The sequence below is a fragment of the Quercus robur genome, chromosome 12 (genome assembly GCF_932294415.1).
Source record: "Quercus robur chromosome 12, dhQueRobu3.1, whole genome shotgun sequence".
Taxonomy (NCBI): Eukaryota; Viridiplantae; Streptophyta; class Magnoliopsida; order Fagales; family Fagaceae; genus Quercus; species Quercus robur.
This window is the reverse complement of record NC_065545.1, coordinates 42931689-42955633: the sequence shown is the minus strand read 5'-3', so window position 1 is coordinate 42955633 and position 23945 is coordinate 42931689. Positions and strand designations below refer to the sequence as shown.

The window sequence follows — 23945 nt, the reverse complement described above, 5'->3', positions numbered from 1 at the left end:
AAATCTACTTTGAAACTAGGTAATGTAAATTGAGATACAATATTTTTGACTTTTATATTATATTCACTAAATATGCAAGGTCTGCCTCGACATTCCTTTACTACACATGGCTTTCACAGTTTTGAAGGAAAAAAGATGAAGCAAATATATGTATCCTTTAAGAAAAAATAATTAATTTTTAATTTTTTGGATTTTGGACTCTGGATTTTGGAATTTGGCCCCCCAAAAAAATTATTCAGGCTAATTCCTTCCCATGTTTGGTGCATCTACAGTGTACCAAATATGTTTGTCTTAAGGCATGCTATATGTATTAGCTTTGAAGCTTAGAAGTTATGCTACCGTTAAGGACCTGCCTTAGTTTCTCAATCTTTTTTAAAAAAATTTATTTATTGAATTACACCTTTTTTTTTTTCATTTTAAATGTTGATGTGACTTTTTTTGCCATCTAAGTGCTAATGTGGACTCTAAAATTTAAACACATCAGCATTAGACATGTTAGCAATGCATGTCATTAGTCACGTAAGTATTTTCTATTAATAAGTTGACGATAGAAACCAAATTGATTTCAAGTTGAAAATAACATAAACTGACTCCAAAATATAGGAATTGAAGTGATATTTTTGTCTTTTAATGGAAATGGACATGTTTGGCCTTTGGTCAAATTCAGGCAAAGTTCTTAGCTTTTAGGGTTTGCCTGGAATCCAATGCAAGGGTTTTGTCCATCGATCACAACAAATAGGTTTTGTTACTTTTAGTTTGAAAGATCTCAAGTGCCAATATCTTGGCAGGGTCAAAATTAGGTGATGACAAGAAGCATGTCTACTTTGATCAAAAGTTTTGGATGGCAAGATGCAATTCAACCACTAGAAATTGGCAAGAGCAGCATGTGCTTTTAAGTATAGATGCTCTAAGTTTCTACTCTCGCTTCACTCTTGTACTCAACTTTTTAAGGACAAAAAAGTTTCCATGTAATTCAAATTGGTGCAATATAGTGATATTTCATAGCCGTATAAGCTTTCAGTAATTCTGAATCCAATAAACATTCCTGGCCAGCAGAAGCAAGTCCACCCTTTGTGTAGGCCATTTCTGACATGAGAATTAAGAGGACAAGTTTATGATGCACCAAAATTGAAATTAAACACTTACAGGAGTTTATTTTTTATTTTTTTTTAAGAAAGGAGTCATGAATATTCTACTAGAAATAGTGGAGCATAGCAACTTCAATGCTTTATTCACAATCTGCTTGAAACTTCATAATAGATACTTAAAAGGCACAGTCACACATTCTCTATACCATCATTATACTAGCTTACAACTTTAAGTCCAAGGATAGTATGAGCTAGTAAACATTATGTTTGAGATGCTAAAATTTAAGGATAGGCCAAGTTTATTTATAACTATTTGCCTGAAGGCTTAAGAAGTTCTTCTCCTTCAAGCTTTCAACAGTATCTTTTAGACTCACCTCCACAGGAGTAAAGTTAAGTCCTAAGCTTTCTGCTCTCTCCTTAGAGACCAGGTAGATTGGCACAAAAGGCTTGTCATCTGCACATCTGCAATGAAAATATATACATAAATTTTGTTGGAATTCTATTACTGTGGCAGCTGGCATATGTTACAAAACAGACTATCCAATTAAATGGTCCCCAATTCAAACTGATATCTTCGATGCTTGAGTTCAAAACATGAAAATTGCAAAACAGTCCATTTTGAATAACTAGTCGCTAACCTGTGCGATGCACGGGATAGTTAAACAAAATTTATACACATTCACTTTTATTGGTACAATCATTTGAAAATAATTCTAACTAATACCCAAATGTAAGAGACACATTGACTTACTATTTAAAATAGTCTTCTGAAGAATTTACACATATTGTGCAACTGAGCCTTAATTTCTCATCAACAATAAAAACATGGAAATTCAAAACATGGAAAGAAAATAAAAATTACAACAATTAATTCCATTATCTTTCATGCTATACTTTGTAATTGTACGGAATTAAGTCAACTCAATTTAAGTAGTTGTAATAAAATTGGCTTCTACTATTCTCTATTCTATAGAGATATGAACATATTGGATTTCTCAAACAATTACCGGTATTGCAATAAAATAATTTATTATTGAAAATAAGAAATAAAGAAAATCTGTCTATAGCTTAAGAAACACAATATAATAAAATTAAAGAGATAAAATTTTCGGAGGACAAAATATTATAGATAATTTTAGAAACAGATTATACACTTAAAAGGGTTAGTAATTTATAGCACTTACCCCCCACTATTAGTATACAGATACCAAGTGCGGTCGTTGTAACCCTTTGAAAGAACCTTCCCCGATTGGACCTTATAAAAAAAAAAAAAAAAAAAAAAACACCCAATTAACAAAATTGATCCAAAAGGGTCTAAAAAGCACACAAAATCAATTCAAAAAACAAAAATATGAGACAAAGTAATTATTTTCCGCTGCCAATGAAATCGTCTTTTGTATTGCTGTGCCAAACTACAACACTTATCTCTCTAAGGCCTTCAATTAACGAAAACACAAACTTTTCTTAGAATACCGGAGTATTATGACCATCTATACACACAAAAAAAAAACAAAATCAGCATAACTCACTATAACTCTATAGAAGCCTCAAAAATATAAAGAGAAATTAAAGGGGTTGAATTTGATATTTACGTTTGGAGAGAGAGAGTTTACAGAAACTGTGGCTTTATATTTCTTAACTTGAGAGAGGGGTAAGGTTGCTAGGGTTTTGAGGGTAAGGTTGCTAGGGTTTTGAGATGTTATAATGTTTTTATTTTTATTTTTTATTTTTTAAATATTGTGCTGACGTGGAAAATTGTGGTGCCAGCAAAGGCTTCGGTTTTATATATATATATATATAGATTAAACAATATAGAACTGTTAGTATTGACTCATTGAGGCTGACTGTAGAGGATTAGGAGTTCAGTTTTTTTATTTTTGAAGCTAATGACCTTATGTTGTTGATGAGAAAAAGAAACAAGTCGATGCTTGTGCAGATTCCTTTCCCCTTTTGGGATGGTTCTTTGGCTAATTCATTGTGTTCAAGATATAGTAGTGTCCCTAAATGCCATACACTTTAATAGCTTAGCTCACCCATGCTTTAGAGCATGCAAGGTGAAATTTTATATGGATGATATCATCCAAACCAGAAACAAAATGAAAGACCACGAGATTGTTTATCCTGGCCACCGCATTAGGATTATAGACAGCAGACTTTACCAAATTGAGACTCTCTCTCTCTCTCTCTCCATGAACAATCAAGTATTAAGATATTAGTTTTAAATTTTCAGAAAATACTGTGAAAAGCACAAATGGAATAGGATCTCAGACACTTGAGAGGTTAAAATTATCATATGCATATACAATGATAAAATTAAAAGAAAAACATAATTTCCAAATCGGGATGGGAATATATCATCAAAGGAAACAGAAACAGATAGGGCCAATAGGCTATGTGATTTGCAATATACAAATAATGCAGGTTAACCATCATTTGGGCCAATAAGGGAGGGGGGAGACATTGTTTGTTGCATCTGTTGCAGACAAAAAGATGTGGCCTACAAATAATATATATATATATATATGGAGCTTACTTTTCAGGAAGATTCAGATCAGGGAAGAGCTCATGCAAAATCTTCATAACCTCAGAAGAGTGCATTACTCTTCCAACTAAACAATATCTTCCACTAGCTGATGGATTCTCAAAGGCTAGTATATGAGCATTAGCAACATCTCTAACATCAAACCATCTGTAAGTTATATTTGGAAATCTTTCGGCCCCTGCATAAGATAAACCATCAACTCCTTGCATCTCAAAAGATTGCCTCTTAGAAGAGGGAATAAGGCAGAACCACAGTCTAGCATAAATCAAGACATTTGAAAGATTATAGAGGTGCAATTACAACTTGATTACTTTCAATGTAAAAGAAACTCAATGAATAAGGAACTTATTCTAGAACTAAGATTCCTTCTATTCCTTTACATTCTTTAAAAATAACCACGACTTTTCTCTCTTATAAGCAGTCCAAATCAAAGTCAATGCCACATTAGCTGTTGGCTCATTGCAAGAAATTCATGATGATGACAAAAATGACAAATGAAAATTAAGTCATTCCAAGTGATGTTTTTAAACAAGGTAGCTGAAAGTCATTCAAGATAAACATATCAAAGAATTTTCAGAAGAAAATAAATCTAACTGGGATGATAAGGTATGAACCAATTTGACAAATTTTGGAATTTGTATCTATTGAATTGACCTAAAATTAACAGCTGTCTAAAATTTTGACCCATATGCTTTAATTAGTCAATGATGTGTTGATAGCAGCATAATACCAAAGTATTTCTCAAAGGAATGTAGTTTACTGAAATTCATTCTGCTAGAATTCAAAATCTATTTGCAATAGCCTTACCAAACACAAGCTTAAACCTATGACAAATGTAAATAATTAGAACAAAATAAATGTGCAAATATATGATGAAATGACAAGGAAAATAAATCCACAACATACTTAAAAATTAAATCTGTATAAGTAATAACAGATTAAAGCTGGATTTTCATTTCAGGTGAGTAGTTACTGAATGTTAAGTGACTGGAGAAAGAATTAGATTTGGTTCATAAACCTGATGCAGGCATAAATGAAAGAATTATGATTTGGTCCATACACCTAAATTATACATAAATATTTAGCCATATCGTTGTTATAATATCTCCTTGTTGAACAGCTTAAATTAACTGCTGGTGATAAATGACCTTGGATTTTTTGTCACACACTTCTTTAGATAGGAAAAACAAAGTTAGCCTAAGCAAAACTATATGCTTTGGAGGTTTGAGCAGTAAGGCATATTCAACCTCAAAACAAGTTGTTCAATAAAGGTTTATACACACGCACACACACATACATATATATAACACAAGATTCAACCCATGCCCACACTCTCCAACCCTTATGAGAGCCCCTTATTTATAATGTTGGAAATTCCATTTGTTAAAGACCATTGGCAGGTTCTTCAATAGAATTAATTCTTAAATTAAGAATGTGTTACTATTCAATAGAAAGATAAATTAACCACATCAGCTAAAGCTAAAGAGTACCATTTACAAGCTTTAGAAATGCCTCCACACTTGAATTAAGAGTTGGCTGTAAGAAAGGACCAATCACCAGCCCAGGATTTATTGCTACCATGTCAATTGCATTCTCTTTTGCAAATTTCCAAGCAGCCTCCTCAGCTAAGGTCTTTGAAAGCATATACCAAAGCTGATGCAAACAAATGATTTTAGAATACACAACAAGAGATGTTTTTGGCTGCAATAAAATTAATTTAAACTCATATCCAAGACTGCTATTAATAGAGAATATATGTTACACAGCAAAACGAAAATAATAATAATAATCCCAAAAGTATATTAGCTACTGCATATATGAAGCTTAGTGTTGACTGCATCTTTCCATTCATCCCCCCTCTAAAAACAAAACAAGAAAGTTGTTTGTTAATGATATATATCTAAACTTGAAGTATGTTCCACTGCTTTACTTTTATCATATCAATTGCTGAGGAAGGAATAGAGAGGAAACTTATTTAAAAATCAATATTTGATTGAAGATGTTACATAGCCAAAACTTAGATCCAGCTCAGAGAGCAACTTATTAGTGGACTTACATATTTAAATATAGTAGTTACATAGATTAGCAATGCTTCAATTACATTTAAGGGAATACAAATTGTTCTACAGAGCCATAAGCAACACTTGAATGCATAATATAACTTTTATGATGTCTTTAATTTTCAAATGATATTAAATGGGATGTGAAGGCTGAACAGGAATGCACTCACTTGAGAAGGCTACATCCATATTGTACAACAGGAGACAAACCATCCAAGGGAAAAAGGATAGCAAAAGAAAGAAAGAGGTTGAATGCAATCGATCTAATGTGATCCATGCTCCATTGCAAAACCAGAGAAATCCTCATATGTAGCATTCATTAAAAACTTGGAAAGGAAAGAACATTTAATGAGAAAGTAGCACATGTATGCACCTTTGATTTCTCACACACAGCAGCATTTGAAAACCAAGCCTCGTCAATTACAAAATCAGGAGCAAGAGGTTTTCCATTGAATGCAGCTGCTGCCATTGAGGATGTTATAACCACTCTCTTAATAGATTGAACTTTGGCACATGATCTAAGAACATTAAGTGTTCCCTTAATGCTGGGTCAATTAGTTCTGCCTGAAAAGAATTAAAAAAAAAAAAAAAAAAAAAAAATCTCATATGAATTGGGTAAGTCAACACATGCACAAGCGAATTGAAAGTTAATTTGACAGTATCCACACAGACTTTTACATTTTTAATCAATGAGCAGTTCAGAACATGTGAAAAGCATCAAAGGATAAAGTTCGCCAAGAAAAACTAGGGAATTTCAATTATATAGCATATTGACTACTTTACTCGATTACAAGACATGAAATTTCATCTACATTTGGTAAACAACCAAGCAATATCAAAAACTAGTCATCCTTTGAAACATTGCTGACATACTACATAAAATTTGCAATATCTAATTTAAGTGAAAAAGAATGTACCTGGGGATCCGTGACTTTGTGATAAAAAGGAGATGCCGTATGAAAAACGCCCTCACATCCATCAACAACAGAATCAAAAGATCCATCTAGTGCAAGCAAGTGCTCCGTCTTCTTCGGATCATCTGTAGAACACATTTAAAGCATAATCCATAAACTATTTATACAGTATCTTTTCAAAAACTATACTTTTAGGAGTTCATCTTCCTTCTCGAGTATCAAAATTATGATATACACAAAAAGTATTCAAGTATTAATCTCAAAAGTGAAACATATAGTCTCACTAAACGCAATCAATCAGACTGATCATTAATTTGATTCAAGTAAGCACTAGATTTTCCACACAATTCTTTAAATTTATGTTTTGAACAAAATTCAAGCAAAATTTACCTTCTTGATATATAATTCAAACATGATTACCGTAACACATTAAAGATAAAATAAAAAAATAAATAAATAAATAAAAAACCCCTTAAATCCCATAAAAAGAAAATTATTGCTTTCTCATATATGAAGAAGCTTTTCACTCTCTTCAAATGTTGGAACTTGACCCAATAAAGAAAAATATATAAATATTCAACTACTTGAACAAAAATTATAGCATTTTCTTCCAAGAAACTCAAGCACCTTACCAATATGCCATCATATTAGTCAAGAACTAACGTGGGTTCTCAGTGAATAAAAGCAAAAAACATTGGTTATGAACTTACGAATGAAGACCCCATGTGTAATTTGCAAAGAAAATCAAAGTTGTGAAATGAGAGTATTGAGTACTGACTTGGGTCACGAACTGTGGCCTTGACAGTGTACCAGCCATGTTGAAGCAAGAGCTTGACCAGCCATGAAGCTATGTAACCGGATGCTCCGGTAACACACACCACCTTCGACTCTGCTCCACTCATAAATTTGCCTTCGGAATTTTCTATGATAATAAACGCTGTCGTTTTGTTTTTATATGTCAGTTGTGTCTATGTAACTGTGTGAGAGATTTGAAAATTCTCGTTTATGGCACCATTGATCCTTCAGTCTGTTCGTGATATTTTTTGGGTATGTGATGGTACAGACTTTATGGTGGGATAGACTTTTTTCATACTCTAGCGGTAGCGGTGATGTTGCCAGAAGAGGACTTAGCTTTTTTTTAACTACTGGGCTTCTGTCATACTATTGGTGATGTTTTTATTTTTTGCTTGCCAAGTGTCATTCATCAAAATAAAAACAGGAGAAAAAGGAAGAGTTTAAATTGGAGGGGAGCCCAACTCTTCCAAATTCATATATAATAAAAAGATATAAAAAGTGCTTGAAAGATTTTTCTTAAATTAGTTTGGAAAAACCTTTTTCCATATTTGTTTATGTTTGTTTTATAAGTGAGGGAATGAATCTTGGATATTTTTTTTTTTTTTAATTTTTCATTATAGGTGAGTTATGTATGCATGCATAACTCATGCGTACACGGGCTTGTGGAGTTGTGTACCTATGTTTGATCTTGTGTAGGCAACCCAACCTAGTAACCCAAGAACTAAGGTGTTTGGATTGGGAGTATCTCATAACTCAAAAATCTTAACTCAAACTCATCACTCATATCTCAAAACACTATCTTAGCTAAAAAGTAAAAACCCAAAACTAAAAATTCTTGTTTGGCTCAATATCTCAAAACCGTGTATCTATGCTCAGCACTCAACTTTTTCACTTTTTGGTGGAGCCCACAACCTGCATAGGTCAGAAGGGCAGTTGTCTCTCGCGCGTGACCTGTTCTTTCTCCTTTCACCCAAAATATTGTTTTGCCTTCCTTATCTCCACACACACACGCCGAATGTTGGAACAAAGAACATGGTGAGTTCATTTTCCTTTTTCCTTCTCTACGCTTCCGCCTCCATGTCCCTAAGACCCATCGCCTACAAATACCCAACAAGATTTCGGTGCTAGTGAGTTCCTTTTCCTTCTCTAATTTATAGGCTATGGTGTACGAGATCTTCTCTTCTTCCTCTATCCCGAAAGAACCCCTAAATACCCAAATTTTGGTTGAAACCCATCTCCATCAAACCCCTTTCTCCGTTTCTTCAAGGTAGTGCGTATGTAGTACTCCCCAAACCCCACGGGTTTGGGCTTTCCTTTTCAACTCTAGGCCTCTATTGTGTCTAATTTTTCCCTTCTTACTCTGCCCCCAAAGAACTCGAAAATCAACCAATGGATCATCCATCTTAACAATGTAATAGGTATCCCTAATAACTAGTGTTGAACCATACAAAAACCCATAACATATCCCCAAATCAAAGTTTGGAAGTCCACATTTCATCACACACAACGCCGAATATTTTACAAAACCCATCAGACACAAATTTCATTATTTTATAAAACCCATCAATGTTTAGAGAAAAAGTTTCAAAACATTGAAACACAAATAAAAGCAAAACACAGCACCTGAACAAAAACGTTGAAATACAAACACTCAAATTTAGAGAAATACAAAACAGTGCACGCTGGGTTTATAGAGGGAGAGAGAGAAAACATGGTCACCTAGGCAGAGTTCGGAGCTGATGAACTGACCGATTTCAGTGCTGGTGAGAGATAGGCTTGTTGGTGGTGCTGGGTCTTCGCTAGGATGGGTTCTTCTCTCAAAAGATTTTTTCACTCGTGAGATTATGATGAACTGAACCACTGGTGTTTGATATAAAAGCTAGGAAAAGAAAAATTAAAGGAAGTGAATGTTTGTTCAGAGAGGTGGGTGAGATGAGTGAATGGGGAAGTTGGATTTGGAGTAATGGCATATGAAGGAAGAGAGCAAAAACTGGGGGATATTTGCAGACTAGCACAGTAAAAGGATAAAATATAGTAAGTTAGCAAGGGTAAAAAAGATGTTTGCAAATTAGCATCTCGAGTTTCTAAAACTTGAGTTCCATAAAAAATTCGAGTTTTAAAAACTCACTTCCTATTTGCTGATTTGGGCAGACTTTTGCCACATAGATCTTGAGTCTTTTACACTTGATTTCAAAATACACAGAACAAAATACTTCAAACCCAGAAAAAGAAGAAAACCCAGAAGAAAGAAAGGGGTTCCGGCAATTCCAACAACCATTCACCATAGCCACTTCAAAAAATCCAAAAAAAAAGATACCTCAGTAACATAAATAACATCAGGATCCAAGAAAAAAAAAAAGACCAAATCAACAAAAAGGGGTTCCGGCAAGGATTACCCACACTTACCCACATTGAGAATCAAGACATGTTAGACCAAAGACAAGGAGTTGAACCTTAGAAGAGCATATTGGTAACCAAGAAAGAAAATCCGATGGAGGCATGGTGGTCAGAGCTACGGTTGGTGGCTAAAAAGGGTGTCTGTGGGTTGCCAATGGAAGCCGACTAGAACCATGATGGAATTGTGGTCAGGCAACGACGGAACAATGTCGCGAGACCCATGAAGCAGTCGTTGGAGCTAGTCGACGCCTCTAGCCTAGCGAACCTGGGTTCGTTGTGGTTGTCGGAGTTGGAATGAGGGATTGGTGATGGACGACAACAACAAATGTGATCTTCAGTGATGGGAAGTTGATGGGTTATGGTTGTGGGGTTAACGGCAAAGGGTGGCCAGATTTCTTATTGTTATGCCCCTAGCTTTATACCCATTTTGTTCAGGTCTTCTTCTTCTTCTTTTTTTACTCCTTCTCCATTGGAACTCGAGTCTCTAAGACTCGAGTTCCACGTGGAATTTTTATCCATGTGACTCAATTAGAATTCTAGAACTCGAGTTTTTAAAACTCGATTTGCTATTGAACTCGAGTTTTAAAAACTCAAGATGCTAGTTTTCCACATACTTTCATAACTTGTCAAATAACAAAATTCTTCTAATAATAAAGTTAAATGGAAAAAAAATTTGCGAAAACTGAGGAAAAAGGTAATGTAAAACTCATTGATAAGCCAGGATAAGCCAAAGGAAGAGAGAGTTCCAACAGTCTGAAGGTGATGTGACTACTCACTGCATGGGGCCCCACACAGTTGAAATTAATAACCAAAATGCCATCAAACTCAGTTTTTAAAAACTGAAAACACCTGTAAACCTATTCTCAATTTTCATTCTCATATCTCAAAATTTTGAGAAACAAGTTTTGGAAACAAAGAATGAAAACAAAGCCAAAAAAAATTTCACTCAATGGGTCCCACGAATTTTGAGTTTTGAGTTATGAGTTTTAAGTTATATAACTCAAAACAACCCAATCCAAAAACCCTTATCCTAAGCATGCTACTAAACTAGAAAGCAATAAAACAACTAACTTAAACTACGAAAATAGAAATTAAAATATAAAATAAACAAAAATAAATAAAAGAAAAGAAAGAGAATACTACCTAGAGAAATCCAATGACTGATTTGACCACTCCTCTTGGTCAATCTAACAAAACAAGAACCCACAAAATCCAGTATGTTAGTAAACATTTAACTAGAGGCTTAGACAAGAAAATTGACTAGAAGGTTTATTTATATATAAAAAAAAAATGAAAACTCTCTTTAAACCACTACTTTTTTAGTGATTTCGGTGTGTTTTGAAAAATGAGCCTAGTGCTCAAAAAGGGGTGCCTCACAAGTGATATGGGATCAACTTTGCATGAATTTCCATAAAAGAAAATTTTCTTATAGAGCTCTACCATCTCTAACATGCATATGCAAGCTTGTGTATCTACATACACAGCACTAAGGTTGCATTCATTGGGTGCTCGTCTTGTGTATGTAAGATTAGGGTTTTTGTGTATGCAAGATTAGGGTTTTAGGCAAGTTTTAATGCATTGAAAGTTGTTTCTAGTGAAATAGTTTCCTTGGCAAAGCCCTACCTCAGTATAGGCCCTCTAGTGATGTAGTCATTAGGGAACGAGTGTTAGAGTCGTAAAGGATACAAAATGAAGTGTCTATAATGTAATAGGAAACCTAGGTAAATTCAAAGGCAGTGGGATCATTAGAAATAGCAATGGCCACTGGATAAAAAGATTATCCATTAATATTGATATTGCAACAAATTACCTAGCTAAACTTAGGATTATCTAATATGGAATTAATCTAGCTAGCATGGCAATTAGGTTATAATTTGGAAATTGATTCACAGATAGTGCTTAATAATCAGTTAACATCTAATAGTGTATTTGCACTAGATATTGCTATTTTGGTTTCTGATTGCAGGAGTTTAATGACTTATTATTGAACCATCCTCCTAAAGCATTTCTAATGTAAAGGCAATAGTTGCGCAAATAAACTACCAAAAAGGGTTGTGAACAAGAGAGCAATGCAACAAAAAAAGAAAAGAAAAAAAGAATAAGAGATAATTGTCCCTATTTTGTGTAACACTGTTACATATAGGACTTAATGTATATAGGCATCCCACGAGAGTACCTTAATGTATGTATATAAACAGTTTGCCCCATTTTTCTTTATAACTATAAACAGTTCACCTAAATAAATAAAAACCTCATTTTTCAATCTATATATATATATATAAAATAGTAGTTAATATTTAGGCTATGTTTGTTTTGGCTATAAAGGAAATTGGAAAAACATTTTACACCATGCTTGATGTTTGGGATGATTAGAAAATTCAATCAAACCAAAAATTAGATTCTTTGACTATTAAATTAATGGCCTTTTAGTGTAAAATAGATTACACTTCTATTTTACATTCAAACCATTTTCAACTTCTTAGAGAGAGAGAGAGATATCACCTGAATGCCAATCTGTGGCTATGTCTCTCATCGCCGATCTTCCTCTCTCTTCCTACCTCGTTTTCCTTCTTCCTCCCTCTGCCTCCATCTTTCTCCATTTTCCTCCCCCAATGATCTCGTTGCCTCAACCTGCCCTCCACCCACGCCATCACTGCCCCCTTTGGATTTCTTTTTCTTTTTTTTGTTTGATTGTAAATAATATTTGTTCTTGGGTTTTGGAGGATCAGTGGTTGGGGTGATTTGTGGGTTTCAATGGTGGTGGGTTGGGGTTGAGTTCTAGCGTTGATGGTGGCCGGTAGATTGAGGGTGGTGAATCTGTGGTTGGGGTGGTTTGTGAGTTTCAATGGTGGTGGGTTGTGGGTTTTGGTTAATGGGTTTTGATTTTGATTATAATTTTTTCAGATTAATTGGTTATGTGGTGGTTGATGGTGGCTGGGTTTATGGTGGTTGGGTTTATGGAAATAGGTTGCAAAACAAAACATAGGAAATAGTTTTTCGATGTATTTTCCACAATGCAAATAAACAATTGAAAATATTTTCACTTGCAAATATTTTCCTTTACATGTAAAATATTTTACATAAAACCAGCCTTGGAAAAATACTTTTTTTTTTTTTTTAAGAAGAATTAGAAAAGTACCTATTCTTAAAAAAACAAAAGAAAAAAAGAAGAAAAGAAAAGTACCTTAATTTTGAAGACAAAGTAATCATTAAATTGTAATTATACGTTACCCCACCAAAGTACCAACCATGTTAAACTACCGCACCCAAACTTTTAGAAAAAAAATAAAAAAAATATCAAAATTATTAAGCAAGCGAAAATGAAATGTTCGAGCCACTGTTGTTCTTAGTTCTTACTAATTACGGGACCGTATTCCCTTTGAAATTTATTTCTCCATATACGAGTAGTTAATACTTAATATATGATATATCGGACAAAATATTTAATTGACAATTGCTATCGATAAAATGAAACTGACCGGCCTTCTTTGTTTTGTTTTTGTTTTTGTTTTTTTTTATTTGTTTTTTTTCCTTATTATTACCTTTCTCTCTCCAGTCTCTCTCTCTCTTTCAAACTTTTTCAACTTTCCGTAAAATGTTTCTTAAAATAGGTGATTAGCAGCTCTCGAGTAATTTTTAGGTACTTCCAGAACATGGAAAATAATGCTCTCTCATATCACATTTATAGTAAGGTCCACTTATTAAATTTATAGTAGAATTCATTATGAATGTGAGAAGAAGAAACATAATTTCTCCTTAATCCAAAAGTACTTAAAAAAATTATTTCTCTAAAAGCATCTATTAACCACCCACTTTTAAATCCAAATTAGTAAGCACCTACCACTGGAAATAGATTTATGCTTTGCAGTACGGTTTCCCCACCCCCACGTGAAGTTGTTGCCTTTTTTATTTTATTTATTTATTTATTTGTTTACCTTAGTTATGAAAAACTGTATATTTTTACTGATAAATATTAAGTCTACAACATTTTTTATAGCAAATCTTAGGTGATAGATTATTAGAGATGGTAACAAAGTGTAAGTGGTGGGCCTAGATTATAATTAGTAAAAACTTGCTAACTAAAATTTGTTATGAAAATATTGTATAAATGTTGTGAATGTTGCACTACTCATTTTTATAATATTTTTGAGAATTTTTTTTTAAAGAGAGTTTCAACTTGTGGCATTCGCTCCGGATGATGGTTTTTTATCATCAAACCAAAACACCAACGGTTTTTGATACAAACGGGGATTGAACCCTATGTCTCTTATTCAACTATCAGAGCATCTTTTTAAAAATGAGTTAAACACAACTTTTTTGCATAATTATTTTTTACAAGTTATTAGTTGTAGGTAGTAAAAAAAATACTATTAGTGATGAGTCTATGTAAGAATTAGTTGTAACTAGTGAGGTCTACCATTGTGAAAAATCTAATGTTACGGTACTCATATTCATATGGGGTTTTGGCTAAATACATTTAAGTAGGGATTGACATATTAGCTTGATATTAATTTACAATTTTAACCAATATTTATAAATTTAATAACATTTTTTGATAGATAAAATAAAATTTCAACATACAACCTTCATGATGATTGTTTTTATTTATTTATTATTATGATAGGATACCAATTGGTTTTTAGTGTAGTCGAGATTTGAATTCTATATCTCTTATTTAACAATAAAATTTATCAGTTGAGTTAACTAAAACTCATTAATAAATTTAATAAAAATTCAAATTTATTAATATAAAATTTGACTTTTAATTGACCTTATGATATTTTGTCACAAATTTTTTTAGGGTGGCCACATAAATTTTGAAGACCTCACAATTTAAACGTCATTATTCTAATGCATATGTTTTTATTCAATTTAAATTACATTTTATATTTTAATCCTCCATCAGAATCTTACCACAATTAAACTAAAAAATTATTAATAATTATAATTGTGAGGACACTTCACCAATTAATCGATTTGTCCGCTTTGGAGAGCCAGTCCCGCACGGTTTTGTCCTCGTCCCTGAGTGTAAGAAGGGGGCAGCCAAGGACTTTGTCCTCGCGTACCAACCGCAAGTCCCACATCGGTTAGAGAACCCTCCCACTCATGGTTTATAAGCTTCTGGAGCAACCATGAGTGTACCACCACCAGAAGCTTATAAACCATAAGTGGGAGGGTTCTCTAACCGATGTGGGACTTGCGGTTGGTACGCGAGGACAAAGTCCTTGGCTGCCCCCTTCTTACACTCGGAGACGAGGACAAAACCGTGCGGGACTGGCTCCCCAAAACGGACAAATCCGATTAATTGGGGAAGTGTCCTCACAATAATACTTATTAAATTTCATTCATATTTAGGAAAAAAAAAGACTATTAATAACTAGCACAATTATAAAAATAAAAGAGAAAAAATCATATTTTGTTGAACTAATAAACGAGTTATTGACTAGTATCCATGTCGTTCTCTAAGACTTTTCTGTCGAAAGTAAATTTTTTCTAAGAAGACAACAAGTATTTTTCTAAACAACGGAAAGAGAATAAGGCTATAATTTTCTTCTTCATCTCTTTCAATTGATTCTCCACTACACAATTAGATTAGTGGTATCAGATTCCCTAAATAGGGTAACGGAAGAAAATATGGAAGCAAATATGAAAAACAACCCCATCAAATTACTTGTACTTACCCTATTTTAGGATTTTGCTGCAGCACAATTCATTCGCCAAATCAATATTCTATCATTTTTGTGTCTTGGTAATGGTGATAAAGAAAAGCATATGTTTTGAAAACTGAAAAGTGAGAGATATTAAAAATAACAAGTGAAAAAAAAATATTTAGAGCATTCACACTTGAATATGTCTATCGTATTTTATTTTATCATCTTAAAAAATTACTTTATTAATATACTATATATACCATTTTACAATATACCTAACATCCCAACTTTTATTTTACAATACAACACATCAAAATAATATAAAGTAAAATAAAAATAATATAAAAATATTCTCACTTCTCTCTCTAATCTCTGTTTCTCTCTCTCTCTCAACCACCTACTATAATCACTACCACCACACCTTCACCACACCACCACCACACCACCACCAAACCAACCAATCTGAATCCAAAATCCAAAGTCCAACCATGCGGAATCCAAAATCCAATTTGGTAGTCCTAATGGGAATGCTCTTAAATGAAATAAGGTTAAGAAATAAGAAATTTGATGTGGGTGAAAATGAAAAGTATTTGTTAGTTAAAATACGAAAAAGTATGTTCTTATCCTAAAACAATGAAAAATATTTTGGTAAGTTGATACCAATGTTCTAAACATTGATTTTTTTTTGGCAAAAATATCATTTTAATCCCTATAATTTCTAATTATTGTCAATTTGGTCCATATATTTTGGTAACAGTTAATTTGGTTACTATTGCTTTTAACTTGCAATCAACTTACAGTCAATTTCTTTTAGTGAGTTGACGATATGGATCAAATTAACTACAAGTTGAAAATAACAATGATGAAATTATCAAAATTTAGAGATCAAATTGACAATAACCCAAAAATATAAGGACCAAAATGATATTTTTACCTATCTTTTTCAAAAGGAAAATATTAATAGATGCTCTAAGGACATTGGTTTATAAACTATTTTTAAAAATATTTTATGGGAAAATGATAAAGCAATTACTTTTTTTTGACAATTTTTTATAATTTTCATGAAAATAGTGTTAAAACTTTCCTAATATGGTTTATTAACAAATAACAACCCTTACATTTTTTTTAAATGAACAACCCTTACATTTGTCCATCATGCATGCCCCTAATTACATGCAAGTAGATCACCATAAAAGACAAGTTTAAAATACATAGAAAATTACACAGCATTATTATTATGGAAAAGAGTAATCTGGAATCGATACCTCGGCAGTCGGCGCCAATCCCGACAAAAAATATTTATTCCCTTGTTAAAACAAGACAGCCTACCATTGCTTCAAACACCAGCAAAAAACCATGACAAACATTTGCTATAAAAAGCCGAGGACGGAAATCTCTTTAGAACCAGAACGAAGAGAAGGAATAAAAAGAAAAATGGAAAAAAGCAAAGTTCTGATTATAGGGGGAACTGGGTATCTAGGGAAGAGGTTGGTGAAGGCAAGTTTGGCTGAAGGTCATGATACATACATCCTAAACAGAGCAGAGATAGGTGTTGATATTGATAAAGTTCAAATGCTTTTGTCATTCAAGGAGCAAGGTGCTCACCTTGTTTCTGGTTCCTTTACCGATCACCAGAGCCTTGTGAAGGCTATCAAATTAGTTGATGTTGTTATCTGTGCAATATCTGGAGTTCACATCCGAAGCCACCAAATTCTCCTTCAACTTAAGCTTATTGATGCCATCAAAGATGCTGGTAATGTAAAGGTATATATACATATATAAATTTTGCAAATCTATATTTTACTTGCCAATCTAAACCAAAACCAACATTTCGTATCGGTGGTAAAACTGGTGTAATAAAAATTTTGTATGTTTTTGTTTGTTCCGATCATTTCAGTTTGTTTGGGCATTTCGGTCAAGTGAATAAGATTTTTTTTTTTTTTTTAAATGTTTAACATGTATAATATAACTTTTACAACATAATTTTTTTCTCTCCTCCCCGCAAATAGTCAAATGTTATTGAATCGCTGTCACATCACTTTTGTTTTACTTTTTTTTTACTCCTTGTTCTATCTCTCTCTCACTGTAGATCGATCGTAACTGGAATGGACTTAAGATTTTAAATTAGAGATGGCTGTAGTATAAGTCAAAAAAAAAAAAAAAAAAAAAAAAAAAAAAAAAAAAAACCTCCAAATAAGTATTCATATAGTATTAACAAATTATAAATACATAAAATCATAATTTCTTAATGCATTAAGATGCAATCATCTATTAATAAAAACAAAAACAATTTTTTTTTTTTAATACTAGGCTACTATTTTTTTTTTTTTTTTTGGTTGAATTTAGAGCATTTACAGTAGAAGTGCTAAAAAATTTTAATTTTTAGCACCTCAAAAAACTACTCTATCTATTTTTACTATCTCACTTTACAAAACACTCAATATCAAATGTTCTTTTTTTTACCACTTCATTTAAAATAATATAAACAATTCATTAAAATAATAAGGATAAGAGATAATTTGAGTTTTTTAATTAAAGGAAGATAGATAATTTTAATAAATATTTTATTTTATTTTTAACAGCTTGCTACAGTCAACTTGTATTTATACTAGTTTACTGTAGTTGTAAAAAATTTAGTTTTAACTTCTCCAATAACACATGGTTTTTTGGTTGTCAAATAGTTTTTTTTTTTTTTCTTCCTAAAATACAATCACCATTGTGAATTCTTTTATTGTTTTTGTTAAGTTTTTGAATTGGATAGTTGCTAATTGTACTAGGCTAGCTAAGCTGATTGGGAAGGAGGGGGACCTAAGGTTTTAGAAGAGGGGGCCAACTACAAAAATGAAAAATAGCATAGGTAGAAAAAAAAAAAAATGGGCCGGGGGGGCTTGGGCCCCCACCTGGGTCTGTCACTGGATCATATTATTTATTTTTCATTACATTTCATTAAATTATTATTTCTTTATAAAAATTTTATTGCTCTCTAAAATCAACTCTCTTTATGTATATGAGTAAAAATATATTAAAAAATATATTTACAGCTAAATAGTAATAGTATATATTTACACAATTATTGTAACAACAATTCTAATTTATATAAGTTTACATGGGCTGATGTGAGTAATATTTATAGTTGTATATGCAAAATTTACCCTACTATTATACATTAACTTATGTGAGTACTCTCCAGATGCCATTGGGGAGGGGGGCGGGTTAGGAATGGGTCCCTTAATTTTTTTTTAACTCCCACTCTCTCATATATTTTTGGTCTATGGAGGATGAGTCTCATGACCTTTTTTTTAATATAAAAAAAATTATGGAAGATGTATGTATGAAGGTTCATGTAAATTTTTTTTTTTTTTTTTTTTGTTAAGCAAATATCATATGTTAAATAAATAAATATATATATATATATATATATCTTGGCCCTCCTAAAGCTCCGCCACTTGTACTTTACAATCTTTTTTTTTTTTCCTATATCTCTCAATGTCGTGAATCTTATTCCTCCTTTTTTTTTCTCATTAATTATATGCCCACAAAATATCTATTAATAAAAATTTGTATGTTCTATTTTAAATTAATATAGTATAAACGTGATAAATATATATTTGATACATCCATACGTATTGGTTTTGTTGGTTTTTCATTAATTAGTTTACATGACAAGTTTTTAAAATTTTTTTTTTTTTTATACGTTGGTAGAGATTTTTGCCCTCTGAGTTTGGCACTGACCCTGCTAGAATGGAGGATGCATTAGAACCTGGGAGAGTGACATTTGACGACAAAATGATTGTAAGGAAAGCCATTGAAGATGCTCAAATACCTTTCACATATATTTCCGCAAACTGTTTTGCTGGTTACTTTCTTGGTGGTTTGTGCCAGCCCGGTAAGATCCTTCCTTCAAGAGATTCAGTGGTATTGTTGGGTGACGGAAATAAAAAAGGTATTTCTTTAACAACCTTATTGGTTTTGCATTGTACAGATCGAAGAGAAACCATGAAAGTAGAGTCATTTTTTTCACACCATAATGTATTTGATTTGAGGATTTTCTATATGTACTCGATTTTTATATTTACCTTTACAAGAATTGCAACATTTTTCGTCTTAACGTGGCAGCAATTTATGTGGAGGAAGATGATATAGCCAAGTACACCATCAAAACTATAGATGACCCTCGAACTGTCAACAAAACAGTATATCTAAGGCCACCTAAAAACATCCTATCTCAAAGAGAAGTTGTTGAGATTTGGGAGAAACTAATTGGCAAAGAGTTGCAAAAGTCTTCCATACCCAAGGAAGAGTTTCTAGCTTCCTTGAAAGGTACGATTGATACTGGTCTAATTTCTAAGACAAGTACTGTATTAATGTCTTACTTGGCTCCTAACTTTATGTTATTTTAATGGAGAGAGAATCCTGTTTTTAATCCCAAAAAAAAAAAAATCACTAAGACAAAGAATTGACTGCCTTTAGGGTCAATCACGAAATTGTCATAGAAAAGCCTCGTTCAAAGAAAAAGAAAAAAAATAAAATATTCAATGAAAGTTTAATTATGTTATTACCGATCTCATTCACTGTTATGAGTTTTAATAAAGGTTGTAAAAATTCATAACTGATTATATTTTTATTTCAAAGTTTTCACTGTGTTTATGTCACATGTTTTCTTAAATTCTGATACGGTTTTTCTTTCTCAAAAAGGACAAGAGTACGCACAGCAAGTTGGACTTATACATTACTATCATGTTTGCTACGAGGGGTGTCTTGCAAATTTCGAGATAGGAAATGATGCAGTAGAAGCTTCTGAGCTTTATCCAGAGATCAAGTATACTACAGTGGAAGAATACATGAAACGCTATTTATAAGTACACATTATGGTAGCATAATTCTTATAAGTGCCTGTGCCTATACTATTTTATGTGTGTTCTCTCAAAAAGGAGTGATGGACTTTTTTTTTTTTTTTTGGGTAGAAGAGTGATGGACTTTCTTCTACTCCTCTTTCTCCCTATAATAATTTTTCTTTTTAAAATGTAACATAATGAGGTGGACAAATGCTAAAACTAGGGGAAAAGAAAATAATATATTGTCCCTAGTTCTAAATAAGATCATTTTGTTTTCCAATATATATATATATATATATCTCATTATGTACTTGACTTGAAAAATATAATAACCTTTTTTTTATAGATGTGATAATATTTGATTTTTTTTTCATTTTATGATAATTGATCTTTACAATCAAACCAAAACATTAATGGTTTAATTTTTGTATAAGAGGTAGCTTGAGGAAAAAATCTTTAGATTTAGGAAAAAATCTTCTGTAAAACTTCCTTAGTGAATTTGTTGCCTTGAGGATAGTTTAGATTAAATCTTATTTAAGTCTTTTTACCTTGAAACTAAACAGTTTCATTGGTTTTCTTAGGTCATCATATCGCTTGTCTTTTTTATTATTCTGCTTATTGTGATATGATTGTTATTGTTTAATCTAGATCTGAATAATAAACCTAACTAACAACTTGGTTAATTAATTCAATTAATCAATCTAAGTATGTAGGGGTCTAAATGAACAAACAAACTTAATTATAATATTTTGTTATAGGGATATTTGTGATATATATATATATATATATTTTAAACTTTTGCAAGTACCATTACAATTTGGAAAACTGGAAAGGTTTTAAGAATAAAGTAGTATAACCTAAATGTAGTGGGGTGAATATTGGGCCTTATTATAATAAGATAAGTACTAGGCCTAACTTAAGTATCAGCCCAAACGATAGAGATAAATCTAGTATTGGCTAGCCCATTTTTTAACGAATGCAAAACTTCGAATCCTTGGTTAGACCCAATACCCTTCCAGGCCGCATGCCGAGGTCATGTCCAAGGTGTATCCAAACTACCAAGATAAATCCTAGAGAGGCTAAACTTCTCTGAGATAGCTTTCTAAAAATTCTTGATAATTCCACAACAGCCCCCGCATCAATATAGGTCGTCTGCTTGACACCATCACATTTAATGCAGAATGACAAGCCTGAACAGTAGAAAAGCCCCAGAAGTCTCTATTTATGATGGAAAAACCTACAAAAGAAGAGCCCCATAAGGACAGAAGTTATCCAGGTGGATTAGGACAAAATATGAAAAGGGGATGACTCATATAAAAGAAAGAGAAGAAAGAGAAGAGGGAGGAGACACAGAATATAGGAAGAGAGAAAATAGTAAGGAAAACACTCAAGGGAGATTCATGTAACATATCACACTTGAATTAATAAAAAAACTCTAGTAGTTTACGTGTGTTTTACCAAATTTTCCATTGTGGATCAATATCAACTCATAACACCAATTAGTTGTAACACGTGTTTTACTTAGTATCTTAAACCATCGAATTAGGGATCTTTTGTCTCATTATTCCTGCTTCACTTTATACTCTACCAATAAAAATTGAACACATACACACTTCTATTAATTAAATCCTAATTTTTAGCTTTTTCCTTATTTCAATCTCCTTAAAATAAATATATTTTTCCAAGAGTAATACTACAAGCACAAACTATTTTATAACATTTTTACAAAATGTTGATGTGGTCAACTTCTTATTGGTTTTCATTTAGTTCCACTATTAATATCACTTTTCATTTATTAATAATTACTCACCTAATCAGCCGTTTGTAAAAAAAAAAAAATTAAAATAACTTATATTTCTAGCAATTTTCTTTTTCCAATATTCCACGCAAAATAATTGAGAATCTGGCTTTCATTCACATAAACAACTGTCTTAACCAAGTGGTAGAGATCATTATTGCAAAAGTGAAGGTGGCTGAATCTGTTGCGGGAAATGATTAGTTCTTAGAATTAGGGCACATATGAAACGGAAAAGTGAAAAAAGAAAAGAAAAAGTAATGAATTAAGAAAATATAAAAAAGAGAAAAAAGGTGATGAAATTGGGTTGTTCTAACATGCCAAGCACTGAGCCATGATCTACAATATATAAGTGCATCAAATATGTTTTAGAACCCTTTATTAATTTATAAATGCGGCTAGTGAATGCATCACTTGATGCACTTTATATCTGTACCTGTGAGGCTGTGAGTGTGACTACTCCACTATAACCAAACCACCTTGCCAAACATATAATAATCATATTTATAAATCTTTTATTTTTTGATAGTAAGCTAGAATTAATATTTCATAATCATATATTTGATACCCCTGAATAATGTAGTATAAAGACTGCTTGAATGTGTTTTGTATAAAGCTCTACAGTGTCCCTAATCTTTATTGCGCGTTCCATGATTACAGATTTTTCCTGTCACTCGTGTTTACAGTTTAAAATAATATATATATATATATATATATATTTTTTTTTTTTTCATTACATAATCGCAGCCATAAGTTAAGTGATGTCCTATCTGAAACTAATAATTCAACCAGGTCTCCTTATTGCGTTAATTTGTTAGCCAGCCTAGGAGTCTTTATCTAATATTAAGATTACCATAAATATTTGATATAGTTTAAGAAAGTACATTGTTTTACAAATTAACTCATGATTTGGTGCCAAGTCCAAATAAGTCTTTCCCTTCATTTTTTTTAAAAGTCCAGTAAATCTTTCCATTATTATGCCCTTAATAGACAATTTTTTCTATTATTTTTTACGGGATAGAAATTCTACTCTAACCTAATCTAAGTGTATATGTGTGTGAACCTTTATTATATATAGAGACTTGAACCCCAACTATTACCCCTTATACTCCACATGTACTTATATTTGTGGAAACTATAGTACCAAGGGTGCGCGGTGGTTTTAATAGACACCCTTGAAAAGTTACAAACACAAAAATGTTACAATCTTTATTAATTTGGTCAAAGCTTCTTTTTTTCGTATTTTCATGAGTTTGAGTAAATTGTTTGGATTTTTTTTGTGCTAGGAGTCCATTAAATCAAGAAAAACATCCACAATATATATATATATATATATATGTATTTTCACAACAATTTCATAAAAAATGAAGTGACAAACTATAATTGATAATAATTTGAGCCCACCATTAAAATCATTTTTTTCCCAAAAATTAAAACAGGCACCTAAGAATTGATGCAAAATCAAAGACATATTCTGAAATTTTTATGAATGCTGCATGAAAATACATGTGTGAAACTCAGGATTATGATAGGTCTCCATCGTATCACTAACCTAAGCACAAGGATCTATAATTAATCTGAATAATTTACACATCATAATATAATACATATGATAAGATCTATTAATCAAATGCTCATAATCATGTTTTGTTGCAATGTATGAATATGCGAAGGCATAATGATGAGAGTATGAGACAAATAAGTGAATAACATGAAAAATAAATCGATAAACATTCTAAAAAGTAAAAAGAGAGATACAATCAACCAAAACCAGCATGTTATAATTAATATAAAATAAATCCTAACCTAAACATATATTTTTCAAATTTTAAGAAACCAAGCATGCTTGATCTACATAAATCAAATAA

The 23945-nt window shown here is 32.0% G+C and overlaps 1 protein-coding gene and 1 pseudogene across 1 annotated transcript; one reads left to right on the top strand and one right to left on the bottom strand.

Annotated features, from left to right (window-relative positions):
- Positions 1–862: 862 nt before the first annotated feature.
- Positions 863–7873, bottom strand: LOC126710406 (phenylacetaldehyde reductase-like; annotated as a pseudogene).
- Positions 7874–16840: 8967 nt separating this feature from the next.
- On the top strand, positions 16841–20566 carry LOC126710404 (bifunctional pinoresinol-lariciresinol reductase 2-like). The gene is made up of 4 exons (XM_050410840.1): positions 16841–17211; positions 19150–19390; positions 19564–19767; positions 20143–20566. Exons 1-4 carry the CDS (start codon positions 16882–16884, stop codon positions 20304–20306), a joined length of 939 nt encoding a protein of 312 aa, XP_050266797.1. The 5' UTR covers positions 16841–16881; the 3' UTR covers positions 20307–20566.
- Positions 20567–23945: the final 3379 nt, after the last annotated feature.